This window comes from Sabethes cyaneus, chromosome 1 (genome assembly GCF_943734655.1).
Source record: "Sabethes cyaneus chromosome 1, idSabCyanKW18_F2, whole genome shotgun sequence".
Lineage (NCBI taxonomy): Eukaryota > Metazoa > Arthropoda > Insecta > Diptera > Culicidae > Sabethes > Sabethes cyaneus.
This window is the reverse complement of record NC_071353.1, coordinates 21,046,640-21,070,960: the sequence shown is the minus strand read 5'-3', so window position 1 is coordinate 21,070,960 and position 24,321 is coordinate 21,046,640. Positions and strand designations below refer to the sequence as shown.

The 24,321-nt window shown below is 41.6% G+C and overlaps 1 protein-coding gene across 1 annotated transcript in view; it reads right to left on the bottom strand.

The window, feature by feature from the left end:
- LOC128745466 (tyrosine-protein phosphatase 99A-like) overlaps window positions 1–24,321 on the bottom strand; it is a 199,996-nt gene that overhangs the window by 38,756 nt on the left and 136,919 nt on the right. The window contains exon 7 of the mRNA XM_053842542.1: window positions 8,893–9,007. Within this exon, the coding sequence (XP_053698517.1) occupies window positions 8,893–9,007 (115 nt within the window). The remainder of the gene's footprint in view (window positions 1–8,892; window positions 9,008–24,321) is intronic.

Below are 24,321 nucleotides of genomic sequence, written 5' to 3'. Positions count from 1 at the left end.
AAATGATTGACCTTATAATTTTTCTATGAGTAAATTTCATGCTTTATTTCAATTTTGTAATGTATTTGAACTGAAAAATATCTGGGTAGAGCGTTAGATATGAAAAACGCAAAAGAGAAATTGGACTTTTTGTAACCTAGCGCTCCTCCAGATAATTATTTTTGCATGAAAATCAGAACTTAAGGTTCTTTTGAGTGCATTTTCATGATAAAATAGTCATTAGCTTGATCGCATCGTTTTTACGATGTTGCCCGTTAGAGGGTTAAAAAAATGAATTATTGGTAGCAAACGATCAAGAATTTTCTAAGCAACATTTTACTCTAATCAGACTACATAAATGTTGCAAACAGCCAGAGTTAGAAGATGATTTCGAATGCAGCAAACTTTGAATGCGTTTTTCTTGAAGTCAGAATTTTGCTTATAATTCCTTATAATTAAATCCCCGCGTTTATGTCACCCGACAAAGGAAAAGTCGAAACAAATTCCACATTGTTAGTCTGTCAACCGGCAAATAATTGGCATTAAATATTCGAACAATTTCTATAAAAAAAATACTTCGATTTTTACTAACACCCATTATGCCTATGCATCTCATCCGTTTAATAAAAACGATTCGAGCCTGACACCATTCATCCGTAACTATTCAGCGGATTAAATGGCCGTTCATTGATAGTATTTTCGCCCTTTTAAACCGGGATTAAAGGTCTTCCAAATCGATAGCAATCCGGGGGGGAATCGGGTTGCACGATGAAGTGCTACCCTATACATTGGAACCGAGTACGGACGGACACAGTTAATGTAATTAAACGATCCGATTAGCCGCTGCCGTTTCCGAGATTCGCTTTCTTGACTTTGACAGGTGGTTGCAGAACGAGATAGTTTTTTTTAGGGAAAAGTAGATAGTCGCTAATTTAAAAGGTAATCGATTTTTCGGAAATCTTTATTATTTATTGTTAGCATTGTTTTATTTCAGCATCCTTCCTCAATATTGATTAAAAAAGCAGCTTTAATCGATATTACACTTATTTATTTAGCACATTTTCGCAATGATTTCAGTACTTTTTATTTCAACCAAATTCGGTTATTCCCAACATATTTAGGCTGTGAACCATTTCGCGAAATTTTTAACTTTTTGGTTAAAATTTGACAGTTCGATGGTTATTTCTCCTTGAGTGGTTAAAATCAGTTCAGAATGCGAACCATTTCATATTTGACGGATTGATAGTTATTTTTGCTCAATGAGAGCATATAAGGTGAGGATTAAAATATTGTTTATTCTGTCCGAGTTAAAATTGGATGAATTTTTGATGTTCATTTGCTTTTATTTGATAGCTAAAATTCATCTCATTTCAACCCAAATTGTTTGAACAAATTTATTATGCGATAAGCATCCATACCAATGTAAAAAAAATTCAACGAAAAATCAGTGAAACACGTCAAAGCTCTCTTCCTCACCTGTGCATATCTCATTGGCTCTGAAGCGAACCATCGAACTGTCAAAACCTTGGTCAAAACTAACCATGCTCCCGAGCAGGGTTATTTTCGAAAAACCATCGAACTGTCAAATTTTAACCAAAAAGTTAAAAATTTCGCGAAATGGTTCACAGCCTTACTAGCAGTAAAAACTTACGATCTAAGTTTTTGACTGACGGTTAACCAATCCCATATTCTACGCAGTACGCATTGGAAAAGGTGCAAAAAAAACTGACAGACTAATTAGATTGTGTCTCACTTCGTTCAACTAGCTGACAGGTGTTTCGGTTGAACGCAGTTTCGCACGTGCCCGCTGCGATACGATAACACACTCATGCTCCTATTACGGCGCAAAGTTTTCATCCTCATGTGAGCTTCCCGCAGGCAGTATTACCGCAAATGAAAGTCGAAAAAGTAATCTGCCAAATGCCGAAACCAAAATCTGTCTGTGAACATTATAAAGCTTTTACCACTGCTGAAGCAACTGCGCCACTAGCTGGCGCTTCGGTAGGTACAACGATTCATTTTTGCTCTGATGCTGGTTGCGGGCTGGATAAAGGTGCGGAGTAAAACCAGGCCCCTGTCATGCGCTCCCCTGTGATTTTAATGCACGTCCAGTCTAGTGACGCGTAAAATCAGAACTCGACGAATTTGATAATTGAGTTTTTTTTCAACTTGGAAAATTGCAGTACATTGCATTAGATCGGCTGATCGTGCATTTTTTCCGACTTCCAGACCAATTTTAAATTTAAATTTTTGTTGTAATATTTTTTATTATTTTTGTCATCTGTGAATCACCCCACCGTGACCTCGTATGTTGGCTGGCAAATAAAAAGTTGCGTAATTCGTTGCTCTTAGTTTACCACGGCGACGTTCTGCTTCTAAAAAGATTAGGAATCTTCTAGGCATGTTCATGTCTATGCTATTCATGTGCAAAATATGAGACGAGGCTCATACCACTCCAATTCTATGAAGTGTTAATTACAAAACCAATTATTTTTCGACATTTGCTTTACTTGTGTGCACTCCGTTTCACTTTGACATTGGACAGAACGTCACTCGAGCTGTCATTCTTATGAAATTACAATAACATTTCTCGATCAGGGTGGTTTAGTAATAATCGACAAGGTGACTTTCGATTTTTTATTCGTTATCGCCTTTCGAGAAAGGTATTTACGTAGACGAAACATAAAAAAAGATTCAATCCATCTAATTGTGAAAGATACGCCGAACTGGAGAGGGCTGTTAAATGTGCTTGTAGGCGGGACAAGAGTGCCTGGACTAACTCCCTAGCCGAACAAGGAGAAACCGCCGCCGCCAATGGTGATATCCGTTTGTTGTACGATATTTCTCGCCGCCTTAGTGGTGCCAGGATGAATACAAAGATGCCGCTAAAGGACAGAGCTGGTCAGCTATTGACTGACCGTACAGAACAGCTTAAGCGATGGACTGAACATTTTGAACAACTCTTCCGAGTTTCAAATATCAGAGACCTACAAAACCAGCAGCGTACGACGCCTACAGTTCGTCGAATAAATCGCGTGAACTCGGAGGCGCCATCGCTGGATGCAATTGTAGCAGCCATCAAGAGTATGAAATCCAATAGAGCGCCAGGGATAGATCGTATTTCAGCCGAAATGCTCAAAGCTGACCCATCTTTGTTAGCCCAGATGATGCATCAGCTTTTCAGCAATATTTGGGAAACCGCAACTTTTCCGGTGGACTGGACGCAGGGCATATTGGTCAAAGTCCCTAAGAAAGGAGACCTGACGGAATGCGGTAACTGGCGTGGCATCACGTTGCTCTGTATTACTCTCAAAGTACTCTGTAAGGTAATCCTCAACCGGATCCAGGAGAAGATCGACGCTACTCTCCGGCGGCAGCAAGCTGGATTCCGTGCTGGCCGATCATGTGTAGACCATATCACAACGCTCCGCATTATATTGGAGCAGATTCCAGGACTCGCTTCTGCTGGTCTGCTGGTTCCAGATAAGCTAGTCCATCTCATCGAGGCTCAGTACGAGGCGTTCTCGTGCAAGGTTTTGCACGACGGCGTCTTTTCCGACCCCATAAGGGTTATTGCTGGCGTGAGACAGGGCTGCATTTTATCACCGCTTCTGTTTCTCATCGTTATGAATGAGATATTAGTTGGAGCAATTGACAGTAGACCAAATCGAGGATTGCCTTGGAATCCTCTAACGATGGAGCAGCTAAATGACCTCGACCTAGCCGACGACATTGTCTTGCTCGCACAACGCCGAAACGATCTGCAGAGCAAGTTAGACGACCTCTCCGAGAGCTCTCAGGCAGCAGGTCTCACAGTCAATGTAGCGAAAACTAAGTCTATGGTAGTGAACACTGACAATTCCACCAACTTTATAGTAGCGGGACAACAAGTTCAGCAGGTAGCCGTCTTTCAATATCTTGGTAGCCAAACTACGCCCGATGGTGGTACCAAGACTGATATAGCCACACGGATCAGGAAGGCCAGGGGTGCCTTTGCAGGTCTGCGAAACATTTGGCGCTCAAACCAGATCACTCTACGTACGAAAACCCGAATCTTTAATTCAAACGTTAAATCCGTACTGCTGTATGCCCGCGAAACGTGGTGCGTCTCAGCGGAGACAACGCAAAAACTGCAGGTATTCATTAACCGGTGCCTGCGATACATTATTCGTGCCTGGTGGCCTGATAATTGGATATCCAATGAGGAACTCCATCGTCGGTGTCATCAACGGCCGATAGCCACAGAAATTCCTGAACGTAGGTGGAAGTGGATCGGACACACCTTGAGCAAAGGAGCGAACGAGGTTTGCAGAGCAGCACTCGACTGGAATCCACAAGGACAGCGTAGAAGAGGCAGACCCAGAGGCTCATGGCGACGGAGCTTAGCCAACGACATCCGGGCTGTAGACGAGAACCTGTCCTGGCGACAGGTAAAAGCCATGGCGGGTAACCGTCAGCAGTGGAGATCTCTGATTTCATCCCTTTGTTCTGCCGGACCGGCGGACATGGACACATAAGTAAGTAAGTAATTGTGAAAGAAACCTTTGTTGTTCTATAGTTCGTATGCTGTAACCTACCCCCATTTTGTGTAAACATCCTGTTACATAATTCAAGCTTTTTTATTATTCTACTAGCTGACCCGACAAACTTCGTATTGCCACAAATTAAACTGTGTTGTCCATAAATCGTGTTTCTCGGATGACCTTCGTCACAATCTTGAGCTTTGCAAGTTTCTGGGGAGTTCATGGGTGTTTTAATATACAAATTTTCCTCACAGTAAAGTAGAAAACAACTCCCCCCATCACTCAGCCTGATAAAATAAAGCGGATGGCATTCAAATATTCGCCATCATTACAAACCATTTCGCCGAATACCATTTTGCGGAACACCAATTCTCGGTTGACCATAACGCGGAATATAGAGTTTCGCAGAATACCATTTCACGAAAAACCTTACGCGGGATGTACCATTTCACGGAAAATCTTTTCGTAGAAAGTACAATTTCGCGGGGTCACCCCAACTGAAGGAAAGTAATAGAGGTCAGTAGATCTAGGAAAATAAATAAACCTAGATAGAGGTGATCTCTACGGGGGGCTGCCCCCAGCAGTAACCGGCGCTTCCGACGGCAGGTCGCCGGCAACACTCGCGGCCTGTGGCCGTCTTGCGCTGAATTATCTAATGTTACTATTGATAGTTTTTGGTGGTCTTGTTATTGATTAATGATTTCTCGAGTTCGATTAGTTTTTGAGTTACGCAAAAATTTCTGTTTTATTTGTATGAGAGTCCTTATCCCCCTACCACAGGGGAGAGGGGTCTCAAACCATCATTAAAAAATTCCTGCCTCCAAATCCCCCACTTGTCAAATTTGGTTCCATTTGCCTGATTACTTCTCGAGGAAGTAATCGAGGAAGTAGTTACTAACAGGAAATTTGTATTTCATTTGTATAGGAGCCCCCCCTCCTAAAAGGTAAGGGGTTTTAATTTAATTTCAATTCAGGCCTCCAAAAACACCCACATGCCAAATATGGTTCCATTTGATTAATTAATTCTCGAGATAGGATGAAATTTGTATTTCATTTGTATGGAAGCCCCCCTCCTAAAATGGTAAGGGGTCTCAATTCATCGTAGAAAAAATTCTTGTCTGCAAAAACACCTCCACGTCAAATTTGGTTCCATTTGCTTGATTAGTTCTCGAGTTATGCAGAAATTTGTGATTCATTTGCATGGGAGCCCCCCCCCTCTTAGTGGAGAGAGGGATCTCTAACCATCGTAAGACCCTTCCCTGGCATCAAAAACCCCTACATGCAAATTTTCACTACGATCGGTTCAGTAGTTTTCGATTCTAAAAGGAACATAGGGACAGACAGACAGACAGACAGACAGACAGACAGACAGACAGACAGACAGACAGACAGACAGACAGACAGACAGACAGACAGACAGACAGACAGACAGACAGACAGACAGACAGACAGACAGACAGACAGACAGACAGACAGACAGACAGACAGACAGACAGACAGACAGACAGACAGACAGACAGACAGACAGACAGACAGACAGACAGACAGACAGACAGACAGACAGACAGACAGACAGACAGACAGACAGACAGACAGACAGACAGACAGACAGACAGACAGACAGACAGACAGACAGACAGACAGACAGACAGACAGACAGACAGACAGACAGACAGACAGACAGACAGACAGACAGACAGACAGACAGACAGACAGACAGACAGACAGACAGACAGACAGACAGACAGACAGACAGACAGACAGACAGACAGACAGACAGACAGACAGACAGACAGACAGACAGACAGACAGACAGACAGACAGACAGACAGACAGACAGACAGACAGACAGACAGACAGACAGACAGACAGACAGACAGACAGACAGACAGACAGACAGACAGACAGACAGACAGACAGACAGACAGACAGACAGACAGACAGACAGACAGACAGACAGACAGACAGACAGACAGACAGACAGACAGACAGACAGACAGACAGACAGACAGACAGACAGACAGACAGACAGACAGACAGACAGACAGACAGACAGACAGACAGACAGACAGACAGACAGACAGACAGACAGACAGACAGACAGACAGACAGACAGACAGACAGACAGACAGACAGACAGACAGACAGACAGACAGACAGACAGACAGACAGACAGACAGACAGACAGACAGACAGACAGACAGACAGACAGACAGACAGACAGACAGACAGACAGACAGACAGACAGACAGACAGACAGACAGACAGACAGACAGACAGACAGACAGACAGACAGACAGACAGACAGACAGACAGACAGACAGACAGACAGACAGACAGACAGACAGACAGACAGACAGACAGACAGACAGACAGACAGACAGACAGACAGACAGACAGACAGACAGACAGACAGACAGACAGACAGACAGACAGACAGACAGACAGACAGACAGACAGACAGACAGACAGACAGACAGACAGACAGACAGACAGACAGACAGACAGACAGACAGACAGACAGACAGACAGACAGACAGACAGACAGACAGACAGACAGACAGACAGACAGACAGACAGACAGACAGACAGACAGACAGACAGACAGACAGACAGACAGACAGACAGACAGACAGACAGACAGACAGACAGACAGACAGACAGACAGACAGACAGACAGACAGACAGACAGACAGACAGACAGACAGACAGACAGACAGACAGACAGACAGACAGACAGACAGACAGACAGACAGACAGACAGACAGACAGACAGACAGACAGACAGACATAAATCCATTTTTATAGGTATAGATAAAGGTGTGAACCTCGTGCCTTGGTACTATTGTCGAATTTGTTTATTCAATCCGGGTTGAAACTGCATGAATTTTATCTGTCAGATAGGAGCAAATGAACACAAAAAGTTCATCCAGTTCCAATCCGGATTGAATAAACAAATTCGATATATGATTCTATCATAAAACAGAAGCTCGAACAATGCGGTGATCGAAATGTGGTAACAGAGTCTCTTTCGATTTTGTCATTTTTTTTTTTTTTTGAAAGAAATAACTACCTCATTGCAGTCCAATTGAGTGTGAAACCCGAAACGCATTCCACCGCTCATCGTATAACGATTTTCGATCCATTTTCAAGTGTTTGTGTCGAAACCACCACGCTCCTTTTCGAACTACATGTCGAAATTCCCGGCACTTGGCCACCGCACCGGTTTGAGTTGTGCAGAAAAATGGTTCACACGATTTATGATTCGTTTCTTTTGCGTCGGCCCGTTTCCATCGAGAGCCACCAGCTGCTGCGGGTGTTATCCTTTCCCTCATTATCCCTATAACCTTTTGCGACCGGCGAAGATTGAATTAAGGATTTACGCCGAAACATCCGTATACGCTGGGCTCCCACCCCGCAAGCATGGGGTGCTGTTTTATTTCGAGATTCGTTCCGACGGCGCATCTGCACCGCCAATGGTCGTTAAATATTTATTCTCCGATGCGGTTCCGGTGAAGGTTCGCCTTTGTTTGCCGCAACAAATGGCTGACAGGTTGTGTTACAACGGTTCCGGGGTCACCCCACGAATGCAAGCACATCTTGTTCAGTAATTTTACGATCCAGTAGGTAGGATCTAAATATTCGGCAGTGGCGCGGCGTAGGCTTCCGGTTGGTTCCAGAAGAAAACTTTCCCGCTTAAAGCGCTGGGCGAAGTGGTCTCGAGACCAGCGGCACAATGACTTTTGCGTGACCCATTTTGCGCACTCATCGGTTACTTTTTTTCTTGACTACACCTCAAAAAATTGTTCAGCGAGTATTCAAAGTTCTTCTCTGTTTTTAAAAAAGAATAAAAAAGCGAAAGAGCCGAGACACAGAGCGAACATCAAACAGAAATTTTCTAGAACTTTCCTTTTTACACCTGAACAATTTTAAAGAATGTTTGCTCCTAGTGCTTTACTTTTACGCTCCAAGAGGTTTTTTATAGTTTAGTCATGCAGACGTCGAAGGGTTTCGACTTTACTGCTGGAATTGGAGTTAAAAGGCTTCACTTGTCAGTCCTTGTGGGCTGGAAACTTCTTAGCTAAATGAATATGCTCATCTTTAAGTTGAAATGTCATACATTGACATACATACCTAATTCATCAGCTATAATTCGCCGATGTTTGTACTCATCGGCAAAACTTTCATTTCTTTTATTTATTTGAAAAACAAGATATTTTTTACCTGTGTGTCATGTTAAGATATTTACCGATGGCTTATCGATAGTTTGGACTGCTCATTAACTCAAAGTTGAATTATCGGCAAACAATTTCCTCTGATTAATTTCTATAGTGATCACTAAATACGACCGGCATGATTCCGTATAAGCCTAAAATAAGATCGCACTTACCGCCTTCGTCGGTCATAACCAGCACCGTGGTCGGTGGACCGAGTCCTTCCGGATTGAACACCTGTATCGAGACCAGATACTGCGTGTAGGTGTCAAGGTTATGAATTTCGTGACTCTGAAAGGAAAACAATTGGTGCAAACACACCGAAAAAAAGATGAATATGCAAAGTAATGACAATAAATCACACTCACAGGAGATAAGCAGGAGATAAGGTATAGAGTTTGTTTTCTTCGTTCGCAATCGCTTTTTCACTTACTCCTTGGGCGGTCCCACGCAGAGAGTCGAAGCGATTTTTTTTATGGTCGCTATCAGTCATTTTTCATCGGAAGCTGCTGGGGCCTGCTTCTCGGTCGGATTGTTTTGTTGGTGGAGAAATAATTTAACAAGCGAAAATACCGGTTAGGGTTGAGGACTCAATTCCAGACAACGATTTGTGATAACTTTTCCCAGTGCACACCGGTTTCATATGTTTCGGTATATGTGGTAGGGTTTAGCGCTAATTCCCGTCGTAGTAAAGCCACTTCAATTTTCAACATTTGTTGGATGGATTTAATGAATACTCCAAAAGTTCTTGTACTGATTTGACTCAAACACATTTACCTTCCAATCAGTGAACTTTAAAATCACTGAAAAGCGACTATTAAAGCATATTATTGAAATGACGCAACTGACTTTATTTCTAAAATTCGTCGTACCGTTTTAAAATCCGTCCATCAAAATTTTTCACCGTCCGAACTAAAAATCACAACAATGTTGACGAAGCTAACGTGTAAGTATTTGTGTAGGACGGCATGACAAATGTTATTCTACACAATTTCTGCAGGTTAGGCAAGTTTTACTGGCTGTAGAATAACGACAATGCCTTGCGTAAGTTATTTTCATTTATGAATGACGGATATTAAACCGATTAGTCGACATTGTCTTCTTCGTCGCACGAAAAAACGTAGGAAATTTGGCTGGCAGGACTTCTTTAATGATAAAAAGCATTTAAATAGATCTCAGCTCACTTTAATTGATCGCGTATGATAGCCAACTAACCAAAATATTAGAGAATAACTAGTTTTGCATTGTGTGTCATAAAAATGCTGATATTTTTAATAATTTGTGTTGGGTAGGACGGGAATAGGCAATTACGACGATGTAGCAACATACCCTATATGGTAGGAAGAGGCTCCAGAGAAAGCAACGTTTGCCTCCCACGGACAGTGACTATTGATGGTGATGAACTGCAAGTGGTTGATAAGTACGTATAGTTGGGATCTCTGATTACCACCGACAATAGTAGGGTAAAGTGGTGCAGAATGCACCGCTTAAGCAAAACATCATTTTGCAGAGCAACGGCGTGTGTGTTCCACGTTTTTCAACTTCTAGAAGACTTTGGGATCTCTTTTACACTTACTCCTGGTGAAAGTTCCTAATAAAAACCAGTATTTTTTGTTATTTTTGACGATTTTTGGCAAGAGTCTAAATCATTATGTGAGGCAGAACACCAAAGCCCGTGGGCAAAACGCACCAAGTTTGCCCAGCTAGGCGTTAAACGCAACCAAAAAAAAAATTACGTTCAATCACGTGTTGTATAAACTCCTAAAACTAGGCTGCCGAAATGGCGGAAGCGTTCGTAATAGCGTTTGTTACATACGCTTGATTGCTGGGATACAATGGGTTCATACATCAACATAATTGGCAATAAAATTTAATCATCTACTTTTCTCCAAATGATGTGTGGCGAAATATTGTAAGTTAAATAATGTACAATTAGGTTTAAGGCAAATTCTAAATCATATACGATACATAATATTGCTACATTTTTAATGAATAATCTGAAACAAAAAATGTACTGCAAATTAAAAATATTTTTTAGCTGTTCGATCCCGCTGTGATACATTCTACCCCTGTTTTGTATTTTGAAGTTTTTTGCAATATATGTGAAAAACATGCCTAGTTAATGCCGTTTTTGTGATGAATCATCGAGTATGACAGTATATCAATTAGAAAGACTGTATTTATTATGAAATTTGCATACCGACTAGTGGTAAAAGCTTAAGAGAAAACCGTGATTTCTTACATGTGGAATGAGATCGCGGATAATCGCTTGATTTTATCGGATGTGGCTATGTTTGATGCTTTTACATTCTACACAATTATGAATTAGCTTGTTTTACACCAAAATAAAATGCGCATTCATAATTTTACCAAATAGTTTCCGCGTTTTTAAGCAATTAATAGCATGGGCCATTCTACCCCCCCGGTGCGTTCTGGACAGACTTACCCTACGAGTAAGGAGATTCAACGACGCATTCAAGCTAGAAATCGAAGCTACGTTTTCCTCCGCAAGACGCTTCGATCTAGGATCATACGCCGCCGCACAAAGCTGCGATGTACAAAACGTCCTCTATGAACTCGAGACAGTAACTTTACTGACGGAAGACATACGTGCACTTGTCGTATTTTTACGAAGTATGTTCGGCGGAGTACAAACGGAAAGCGGAGAGTGGCGGAGGCGTACAAACCACGAGCTACAGGCCCTGCTTGGAGAGATTCCCATCGTACATCTGGCAAAAGTTGGGAGACGACGGTAGGCCGGCCGCGTCGCAAGGATGTCCGACGACTGTGCAGTGAAATCTGTTATCTTTAAGAACCCCACCGGCACCGGGAATAGAGGGGCTCAACGTGCTAGATGGCTCGACCAGGTTGGAGCCGACTTGCGTGTGTCGAGACGCGCAACGATTTGGCGACGAGTAGCTCAGGACCGAGCTCAATGGAGAGGAATTCGTGATACGGTAAGAGTCACCCCGGCTCTCGGCTGCTAAATCATCATAATCAGGTATAGTGTTGTCGAAACGACAGTTGGCTGTCCAATACCGCGCCAAGATCCGTGACAGTATCACTGCGCTGAAGTAATGTACCGTTGATGCGAAAGTTAAAAATCAGTGGTTGTTTTTTACAACAAAAGCTAATAACAGTGCATTTATGAAAGCTAATTGACATCCTGTGAGACGCGCACAACATCATCAACAAATCAACAAACCAATTTTGAAGTGTTGAACAATCATTGGCGGACTTAATTGGAAGAAATTTTTAACATCGTCCGCACAGCACAACCTTGTTCCAGGAGGCAGTAACTTTGTAAAGTTCGGCAATGGTCCCAAAATGCTTCCTTGAGGTACTACGGAATTGTTCTGAAACCACCTTGATTGAGAGGAGCCGAGTTTAATGGCAGTTTTGTGTTTACGACGACAAGAGTTTAGTCAGGAAAGCATTCTGGATAAAATTCCCAATTTATGAAGTTTGGCTAAAAAGAAATTGAAGGTCGACTCGATCAGATGCTGCTTTCAAATCAGTAAATGTTATCAATTTTAGATCATAAATGGCATCAATTTCGTTGCCCTGTTCCATGGTGCATAGACAAAGCGAGGCAAATTCCAATAAGTTGATTGAAACAGAACGATCAGGATAAAAAGCATGGTGCGACAAAGAAATGTAGTTTTTTTTTTGACAAAACAACAGCGATAAACAATCGCGCTTCCGCGATAGTGTTCCACACTCTGCTTTTGGCTTTCTTGAAAACATAGGTATAGTTTGGTGGATAGAAAACCAGGCTCATATTGTCATCCCTGATTTTTTGAATTAAATTTAGCGACATGGAAATGTGCAAGTTTTTACAGAAAATATTCGCAAGCGGGTGTTGAAAACGAATAGTTCTATGAAAATAAACTGTATTTCTTAAGGCTACTTCTACATTTCGGATCGAGAAAAACGAATTGACGCTGCTCTTGACGTTTAAATTGGCTTCTGATTTTGTATCCACTAGACTATATCCAGCTTTTTACGAGCCATAATGGCGGACGTGTTCGTAATATTTGAACAGCATTTTTGACGTTTCCCTAATACATTGCACGTTTTCTTTCTGTACATTCCTTTAGTTTTACCGTGAACACGCGGAAAGAAAACGTGCGATGTATTAGGGAAATGTCAAAAATGCTGTTCAAATATTACGAACACGTCCGCCATTATGGCTCATAAAAAGCTGGATATATATCTAGAGACTATCCAGCTTTTTACGAGCCATAATGGCGGACGTGTTCGTAATATTTGAACAGCATTGTTGACACTTCCCTAATACATCGCACGTTTTTTTTCGGCGCGTTCACGGTAAAACTAAAGGAATGCGTGGAAAGAAAAGTGCGACGTATTAGGGAAATGTCAAAAATGCCGGTCAAATATTACGAACACGTCCGCCATTATGGCTCGTAAAAAGCTGGATACACAACATGAGATGAAAACATGGTCATCAATTTGAACCAAAAACATACACCTCACTGGCCAAAGCAAAACATTCCCCAGCACTAACACTGCCCGGCGATTCAAACATGGCAACACTAAATTAAATGTAAACACCTGTAATTCCACCGTCGGCAAACGCTATCGGACACTCAAAACGCTGTCGTATTTCTGTCGTCCATAAATATAGCAATTTATTATGTGCTTTCCCCAGTGAGATTGCCACGAAAACCTCCGCGAACCTACCCGCCGCATCGCAGGCTGGACTGGATCCCGGAGTCCAGCCGCCGCAGGATCTGCAATCAATTCGGCCCGCCAGCCAACTCGGAGTCAACTAATCCATAATGAATGCCAACCGCCGCCGCTTTCCTATAATCAACGACTATAAAATTAATTAATCAATAATTTATTAGTTTAATAGAAATTTTGCTAGCAGTAATTAATTTATGTGCTGTTGTGCCCAATACGACGCCCCAGCGGCTGTGCCACGTTCGGACAGGCAAACATTGTATGTGGTTCACACAGCTTTTAGTGGCCCTCAACCTCGGCTGGCGACAACGACAGAGAACATACCTACATCCTACTCTTCACACACACTCACCGTCCCATCAAAGTAAAGCTCGAGTGGAAAAGCAAGCATCCCTCCCGCAACAGCGGGCGGCAGCAGCAATCATTATGATAATGGGCCCGGAGAATATTCACACGCATTAAATTTATCAACTACTAATAGACGCCGTCGTCGGTCCTAAACTTGATGAAGTTTGATGTCCATTCCGTGCACACTTAAAAAAAAGCGCCGAAGTCGGCTAAATTTTGCCGAGATTTGGACAGCCGAGCGTTCGGTAAAATTTTTTATGATGCCAAACGTTAGTAAAGATCCGTAAACGTCGATTTGCAAAACCGAAATTTTTACCGAACGCTCGGCTGTCCAAATCTCGGCAAAATTTAGCCGACTTCGGCACTTTTTTTTAAGTGTGTGTCATGTTTCCATGTTGTTGTGTTCAATGTTTCTGATGAGCTTTGCGATTATGTTCTCTGAATCACTGATCCGGAAATGGGTGTTTTTATTGATGCGTTTAAAGAAAAAAGTTAACCAGCTTTTTACGTGCCATAATGGCGGATAGCATAATTCGCGTTCGTAACGTTTATACGTCAAGCATTATTCTTTACCACACAGCGTCTCTTTAGTTTAAGTTCCTTTAGTACAGTGAGAACATGCAGAAAGCAAATGGTTGACGTAAACAGAAATGCTATTCAAATATTACGAACATGAATTATGGCTCGCAAAAAGCTGGATATTTGTTGAAGAATTAAAAATATGCGTTTTTTGCCCTTGAAATTTTTTTTCCTCCAAAATGTGTTACCAGTGAAGTAAGGTTTTATTCAAGGTCTTCCCAAAATAGCATGAAAGTCACAACCGGTGTACACACTGTGACGATCGTTAGTAATCCACTCTCGTACTTGGGCTTCATAAATTTGAAGCACACCGCTGCTGCTCAGCACAAATGGCACCGTTTCGTGATGAACAACTGCTGTGTGCCGGTTAAACTTTTCAAACATAAACAACGGCGTGAACAGCTGAACCGGAGGTGCTGGAGAGTGTGGCAACAAATCCGGAAAAAAGCCATGAAACTTTTGTAAACAAAAACATACATCAGGCTAGGTGGGGGAAAGTTTTCACCGCGTAGTTTGCCGGCACGTCGAGAAAAGGGTCGTCAGCACGTAGGATCCTTTCGCATTCTGCTCCATCCGCCATCCCCTTTCATCGGCAGCAAATCCCTGCTTGTTTCAGGCTTACCTATCACTACCGCCGTGTTACGTCGTAATTAGTGTGTCATAAGCGGAGTGGTGATAACAACCACAGGCAAAAGGTAGGAACTCTTCCAAGTCCGCAAAGCTTCGTGAAAGCAATCTGCTGCGGTAATTACGCTTTGAATATGCCCAAGATAGTTCGTCCTAAGGTGCACGCATACACACACAACTCAGTTCTACAGATAGTGTAACTTTTACCTAACTGCACCTGCCGGACGCAACGGCTTAGCTAGAATGGGGTCGGAAGTGGAAAGTCTTGTCCTCTCGGTGGTAAGTTTTCTCATGCGGTTTCTCTGTTCATATGCCAAAAATTTTCATTTACAACGGTCATATCTGCACGCAGTAAGCATGGCAGTGGCATGTTTAAGATTTACCTAATTTTAATGGAATCTGCGGGATTTTGTTTGCATTCCAAATGCAATCATACTAGTGAAATCTGTAACATTTCGCTACACTCTTCCAGAGTCTCCAAAATCCATTGGCGTAACTACTGTTTTACCTGACTCATAACGAATATGCGTTATATCCAGCTTTTTACGAGCCATAATGGCGGACGGGTTCGTAATATTTGAACGGCATCTTTGACATTTCACTAATCCATCGCACGTTTTATTTCCGCGCGTTCACGGTAAAACTAAAGGAATGTACGGAAAGAAAACGTGCGATGTATTAGGGAAATGTCAAAAATGCTGTTCAAATATTATACGAACGCGTCTGCCATTATGGCTCGTAAAAAGCTGGATACAAGGGAGGATCTAGTAACTGAAAACTTCTGTAGTTTTTCGTTTTGTTGATCGAATCCAGCTTTTTATGAGTCATAATCCGTCAGAAGGCATAATCCATGTTCGTATCATTTGAACGCCCTTTTTGACATTTCTGTTTCATTTCGCACATTTACTTTCCGCGCGTTTCTTTAGTTTTTGTTATATAACACAAGAAATTACATGTTTACTCCACAAAATTAAACAAGAATTTTTAGAATTGCGAAAAAAGGATTCATTATTGTGAGTTTCATTGAAAGTTATTCACCGCGCAACTCAAAAACGAAGTGCTCTTTCAAGGTTGCCGGGCCGATTTTGATATTATTGGAAAAAATTGCACAGAAATCCTAAAGTTTTAGTTACTTTTGTCGACACAGTTATGTGAATAACATGTTTGTTTACAACATTCCGGCAACAATTCTAGCGCGGTGTTTGCTTCAAGATCCCAATATGAGTCAGGTAAGAAAGTAGCGGTTATTTCTAGGAGGGGCTAGCCAACTTTTTTTTACAAGCCGTAACGGCAGACATCCAGGCAAAAGAAAAAGGACAACGATTATTGGAAACTTGGTACTTGGAATGTCAGGGCTCTACTTGAACCGGCACGCGCGGGTATCCTGGCAAGAGAACTGCACAAGATGAAGGTCGAGGTTGCAGCCATCCAGGAAGTGCGATGAGTCTGAGTTTATTGCGGGTACGACATTCAAGTATCACATCTACTACAGTGATGGTGATAAAGCAGAGCATGGAGTCAGATTCGTATTACATGGAAAACAAATGAAGCGTGTCATTAGGTGGAGGCCCATCAATGACCGTCTATGCATTATGAGAATTAAGGGTAAATTCTTTAACTGCAGTCTAATAAATGTGTTCACACCGACGAACGACAAACCCGATGACGTGAAAGAGGCGTTCTATGATCTTCTCGATAGGACATATGGAGAGTGCCCAAGACGTGACATAAAGATAGTCATCGAGGATACAAGGGCGCGGGTCGGACGTGAGGAATTCTTTCGTCCCGTCATTGGTAGAGAAAGCCTCCATCCTACCACAAACGACAATGGCCTGAGGCTAATCAACTTCGCTGCAGCCAGACGAATGGTTATCTGTAGTACCCATTTTGCACCTGGAAACACCCTAATGCAGAGGCTCTCAGATCGACCATGTTCTGGGTGATGGCCGGCACTTTGTTGATGTTGCAGACGTGCGATCCTTCTGGGGGCCAGACGTCGTCTCGGACCACTATCTCGTAGTAAGCAACGTATCCAAATCAAAATCAACGAGGAAGATACGACTGAACATTCGGCGGTTAGTAGCGGAAGGAGTTGCTGCAGAGTACTCTTGGAAGACTGATGTGCGGTTGTGTGAACTTCTCGGAGAGAACCTGAATGAACAGTGGAGACACATCATCGACGCGATCAGTACTACAGCGCGGGAAGTGTTGGGTACTACTGCTGCAGCCACTTCCAGTGAGTGGTTTGACGCAGAGTGGCAGCGAGTGACTGATGAGAAGAATCGAGTCAGAAGTCACACATTGGCTGCAACTGTGACACGCTAGAGCAGAGAGAGATACCGAGATACTAGAGCTGCCGAAAAGAGACTTCATAGTCGTAAGAAACGGGGATCGTGTTCTTGCGGAGGTGGAGAATTACTTCGAGAGGCACGATACGAGAAGCTTCTTTAATACGATCAACGGAATCAGGAATCGGACCGTGCCAACTCTTGTTATGTGCAACGACAAGGAGGGGAATCTGATTACCGAAAGATCGGAGGTGGCTAGCCGTTGGAAACCACATTTCGATGCATTGTTGAATTGTGAACAAGATGGAGCTGTCAATAGAAACAGGATAACGATTGAGGATGGTGGACAAGCTGTGGATCCACCAACTTTGGACGAGGTTAGGAAAGCAGCGAGGGAGCTGAAAACGGTACAGCAGCTGGAAAGGACGCATCCCCGCCGAGCTTTTGAAAGTCGGGAGCGAACGGCTGTATTGAGCAATCCAGCAGGTTATACTAAAGGTATGAACTGAGGAGGAATTACGTACGGACTGGTTGGAAGGTCTCATATGCCTTATTTACAAAAAGGTCCATCGACTCGAATGCAGAAATTATCGAGGCATTACTCTCCTCAATTCTGCATACAAAATTCTCTAGCGAATCCTGTTTCTTAGACTGAGGCCGTTGCAGGAAATCAGTGTTGGCGAATACCAGTGCGGTTTTCGAGAGGGACGCTCCACGACGGACCAAATGTTCACCTTGCGACAGATCCTCGATAAATTCCGGGAATTCAACTTGCAGACTCACCATTTGTTTATAGACTTCAAGGCGGCGTACGATTCAGTTAAACGAAATGAGCTGTGGCAGATTATGCTTGAACATGGTTTTCCAACAACACTAATTAGGCTGATACGTGCTACCCTTGATGGTTCAAAATCAAGCGTCAGGATAGCGGGAGAGACATCGCCCATGTTTGTGACATTAGATGGTTTGAAGCAAGGTGACGGACTATCGAATTTGCTGTTCAACATTGCATTGGAAGGTGCTATTGGAAGGGCAGGCGTCACGAAATCTCATATGCTCCTAGGGTTCGCGGACGATATCGACATCATCGGTGTTAACCGTAGATCTGTGGAAGAAACGTACACGCATCTTAAGGAGGAAGCTGCGAGGATAGGGTTTATCATAAATTGTACCAAAACAAAGTATATGGTGGCTGGTAGAGAGTGATGTAAGTGACATGGGACAACGATGATGTGAGCCGTGAAGTAAAAAGGCGGATAGCGGCTACCGACAGGGTCTACTACGGGTTACGTAGCCATCTGAGGTCCCGTAGCACAAAACTCCTAGAAAACTCGAGCTCTATAAGACGCTAATTCTCCCGGTGGTACTCTACGGCCACGAAGCGTGGACGTTGAAACAGAGCGACCGACGAGCTCTAGGCGTTTTCGAGCGTAGGATCCTGCGATCAATTCTTGGCGGCATATTAGACGAAAGAGTGTGGCGCAGGCGCATGAATCATGAATTATACCAAGTATACAAAGATGCGGGTATTGTGAAGCGATTAAAATACGACAAACTACAATGGGCTGGCCACGTAGCAAGTATGCCGCATGAGAGACCAGCGAAAACAATATTTAGCAGAGAACCCGACAGAGGCCGACGACTTCGAGGCAGACCCCGTACCTGTTGGATGAGTGCTGTTGACGAGGCTGCTAAAACAGCGGGTGTTAGGGGCGACTGGAGAGCGGCAGCCCAAGACCGAGTATTGTGGAGACGGTTCCTGAATTCGGCATGGATTCGATCAGCGGATTGTCACCTAAAAAAGTAAAGTAAGTAAGTAGTGGCGGACATCATAATCGGTGTTCGTAATATTTGTACAGTATTTTTGACATTTCAGTAATAGGCCTTTTTGACAAGCAATCGCCCGCTTGGCGCTGCATAAAAAGGGACAAAATGTGAAATAGTTGTAATAAAAAAATAAAATACAGTTTATGAGTAACGTTTTCAGTTGTCCGGATTTTAGATTGCGGAATATGGACAATATTGCGATTTGTCACTAAACGATAATGATATCCAGCTTTTTATGAACCATAATGGCGGACGTGTTCGTAATATTTGACCGGCATTTTTGACATTTCCCTAATACGTCGCACTTTTCTTTCCACGCATTCCTTTAGTTTTACCGTGAACGCGCCGAAAGAAAACGTGCGATGTATTAGGGAAGTGTCAACAATGCTGTTCAAATATTACGAACACGTCCGCCATTATGGCTCGTAAAAAGCTGGATTAGCTGGGGCTCGCATGTGTTAGGTTCAGAGGAGATCAAAGAGTGGAGGAGAGGATCCAGCAATTTGGAATTTGATATTGTTGATATTATTCCTACTGCAAACAACTTCAGCGTGGGGCCTAGCTAATGTGAAAAATTTATCGTTTGGAATATTTCATTGAAAGAAACATGTTTATCTACTCGAAGGTAAGTAAAAATATTCGAAAAAAATTAACTTCATGGCAGAAAAATGTTGATTTTTGGTTTTGTTTCAGATGAAACAAAAGTACATAGAATCAGCCCCAGAATCCAACTTTTACGAGCTATAATGGCGGACAGCATAATCCGCGTTCGTAATATTCGAACAGTATTTTAACAGTAACAATAACATCACATTCCTTTCCCCTCTTTCCCCACGTTCTCACGGCAAAACTAAAGGAACGTGCGAAAAGAAAATGTGTGATGTAAATAGAAATGTCAACAGGCTGTATGTAGCAGAATAATATAGTATAATCAATATATATAGAATGCCAGTGTCGCTGCAGTGCGCGTGGTAAACATCACACTTGTTCAGATAATGTATTTACAGTATATATGCATATGTGTGTGTGCCTGAGATTCATCAAAAAGGAATCTCATTGTCAAACTTTGACAACCAGTTTAAAATTTCAAATATGGCTGCCAAGTAATGTGATTGGAAACTTCACTTGCTGCAAATTTCTGAAAAAATCGGTGTAAAAGGGCGCAGTTGTGGGATTCAATTCATCCGGACGAAAAGAAAAATAAAGTTTAAAAACATTTCACTGGCATGAAAACACAGCGATGAGCGCACTGATGACAACACCAACGAGCGCACAGATAAAGAACAGATAAATAACAATGAGCAACTTTGACAATGAAGTTCCCGATTCACAGACTTGATACAGATTGTTAGCATCATGTTTACCACAATGAGTCCCGTAGTAAAACAGCGACACTGGCATTCTATATATATTGATTCTACTAATAATACGAACACGGATTATGGCTTCCGCCATTATGGTTCGTAAAAAGCTGGATAGTTTACCGTCAAACGGGGTAACTTGCAACAAGCCTACACCGGTTGAATATATTGTATTTTATGATCTGGCATTTCAAATTCAATAAAAGTCAATTACCGACACTTGTTGCTGATTGATCAAAGGAGGCCTTGCAGGTGTTGTGTTAATTTTTCGCTATTCTGGTGCGTTTAAAAAAATCTCTGAACACGGGATAAAATTTGTAGTGATTTTTTCAACCGTAAGACGTTTGTTTCGTGCACGTTCAATACAGGTAAGAGAATTCTAACATGCATGTTTTATAGTTAAGTAAACAATGAGGAAACAAAATAATTGGTTCACGATAATTATATTTGTTTGTCCTGCTTGTTACTACGTTATTTATAAAACATGTAAGGGTAAGCGGGGCAAGACCGCCCACTTAAGCAAAACCACCTGTGTAAAAAAAGTTGTAGCTCAATTTCTAATTTATCTGCTTTAAATGAACAATTGATCTGTTACCTACATGTAAAAAATAAAAACATAAATATCTGTAATGATTTTCTATTTTTTATTGCGATTTGAAAACACGTCCAAAAAAAAGAGTATTTTTTCCATGCGGGGTGAAACACGCCCACTAACGGGGTAAAACCGCCATAGGGTATAACTTTAACAATATTTAACCAATTTGAACGAAACTGGTGGCATTGGATTCGTGAATTTATCTAATTTAAACAAATTAAATCAGTTTGACATCCAACAATACATGGTTCCCCGAGATTCGCAATTTCGAAAGAGTGTCCGGCAACCACTCGTATTGGAAGAATATCAGTAATATTGGTACCAACAGTCTTGAAATTGATACCGTGTAGTTTCCTTAGACAACAAGATGGATCGAGTTAGGTATCCTGGAGTCAATCTTTAAGGACTAGAGAGGATCTATGATAAAATATAACAATATGGGTATTAAAGTTCCTGCAATTGATCCGGTAAGTCATTTATTGACATTTCAAATTGTTCTGATTGATAAACCAGATACATATTATTTTTGCATTGCTACGAAAATTTGCCATATTTTCATTAAAAAAATATTTATTCCATGATATTTGTTCCAAGAGGGAGGAATTATTGAAAAAAGCTATATCCGAGAAAACAAAGAAATGTCCATAGCGCCCGCAGGGAAAATTGGCGAATTATATTTTTTCAAACAGTCTACCAGCTATAAGTTAAGCACATTTACATTATTTTATGTAAATCTGAGATTCTTTGGTCCAAACTATGCAATTATTTTAAAGATCTCCTTATCGCACTAGCATTATGAACGACGGTCGTGCGCCGTTCGTTGTGGGCGGTTTTACCCCCAAATGACCGATTTATACATTTCACTATTTATTTCAACAAAACTGCATGAACAGTTACCTAATTTAGGTACTGTCGGATGAAGACAGGATCAGAGGTGCGATATGGGTTGGATTTACTAAAAGTTTTAACGTTTTGAATAAAATAAACCCTAAGTTCTGTGGGAACAAAGTTATAAAAAACGAAACGATTATAAGAAAAATCTGTTTTTATTTATTTCTCCGATAGTTTATACGATATTGCTGTACAAGATATTGTAAAATATTGCGTACGCATTCAGTAATATGACTGTCATCAACATTTAACACCAATTTGAGCAAGGCCATGTAAAACCATGGTGGGCGGCTTTACCCCGGCGGGCGTTGTTACCCCGTTTACCCTTACTTCGACGGGGCAACATGCAACAGCTAATAAATGTAGAAAGCTGTGTAATATTGATTCCACGAGGCAAGCTATCATTTCTATTCGTTTTTAGCAATAGGGTAGTTGATCCAATAGTTGTGGTAGTACCAATAGTTGCGCTCTAATTCATTATTAATGCATATTTTCGCCACCGTAACATTATAAATAAAACAATTATGTTCATTTTATAAAACAAGTTCTCATGAGTATTGGTAGTTAGACTACACCTTTTAAAATTAAAGCATTATTTGCTAAAATGCCGATTTTCTAAAATCTAACACAACTATAGGCGCAATTGGAGCGCACAAATATAGGCGCTCATTTCTATAGTTGCGCTACAATGTTTTTTCACTTAGCAACCTAGCAATGTATACGGAAAAACACAATTAAAGGAACACCAAACTTAAGGGAACATTAGCGCAACTATTGACACAATATAATTGAATCGGAAAATTCATTTTTGTCTTAATAAAGCTTCTCGTTCAACAAATGCATTTGTCTTGCCTTGTGACAAATGCCTTGTGTTAGATAAATTTATATCACACAAGCGTTAATTGAAGCATATACCTCAATAAACAAGAAAAAAGAAATTACAATGTGCTTAGCTGCGCGACTACCCTACTGAAACAATGCCAAGAAAATATAAGGCGCCTCCGGGAAGTCCGAAATATGTCAATTTTTACCGGGAGGTACTAATAATGGCTGTTGAAGAAGCCAAGAAGAAAAATCGTCCCTGAGAGAAATCGCCCGGAAATATAATCTATGCCCAGCAACAATTAGTCGAAACATGACAAAAGCCCAAGTAACAATGATGGTTTTATTACATACTTATGACGGTTCTGGTGACCAATATTGGTCAGAAATACCGCAATAAAAGTGCAATCAAACTCAAACTGTTGCTTGGGAGGAATACTATCGGAATACGGGAGAAATACGGAACATCAACTGTGCTTTCCAAGCAAGAGGAAAGTAGATTGTCAGAAGGGATTCTTCTTGTTGCTGAATGGGGAATGCCGTTTACTCGTACAGACGTTCGACGGATTGTGAAAAATTATCTCATCCCCATCTCATCCAGGAGTTCATCCTTTTTGAAACGACATACGGAGCTAAGCCTGAGATTATGTGAAAACATAAACTGATCCAGAGCAGGCGTCTCACCGGAAGTAATAAGTAAATATTTTAACAATTTGCAGTCTATTGTCCAAAACATTTCCCCGATCTTATTGTAAATTACGATGAAACATTTAAATTTATGCGGTGATCCTGGACGTACCAAAAGTAATAACTCAACGAGGCGCCAAGCGCGTTGAACGAATCATGGATTCATCCAAGTCGAGAACATGTACGATTCCTGGACGCTGGGAGGTCCGTTTATGGATGTTTCTCATCTGGTTGGTTCGATAATAATTTGTTCGAGCAGTGGTTTTTCAAGATAGCTTTGAAGTACTTCAAAAATAATGATCGTTCTGAGAGAAATAAACCAAAGGTATTGATCGGTGATAATTTAAGCAGCTACTTGTCGTTGGCAGTAATTGAAGCCTGACAAGAGCACAATATTAGTTTCGTGCTACTCCCTCCAAATAGTACACATCTGTGTCAGCCATTAGATGTGTCCTTTTTTTGGCATTTAAAAATCACGTTGCGAGAAGTTATTCAAAACTACAAACTTAAATTTAAAGGCACGATTCCAAAAGCTTTTCCCCAGATCTATTAAATAAAACTTTATCCAAACTCGAGAATTCTGAACAAACTCTACGATCTTGATTCAGAGCTAAAGGGATTATTTATTCTTTAAATCCAAACGCAGTTATCAAGAAACTTCCCGGAGGATGTGAGCGTGATCCGGAAATCGCGGATAATTCTTGGTCCAAGGCAAAGGAATTAGCGAAATATTATTATATTTTACAAAATGGCGGTTTCTCAATCACAAATAATCGATTTCTGGCATAAATTTTGCTCGTTAATTGTCCATAAATTGAAAACTACCAAGTGGGTGAGGAATATTCGTCGATTAATTACTAGAAAATGATCTTA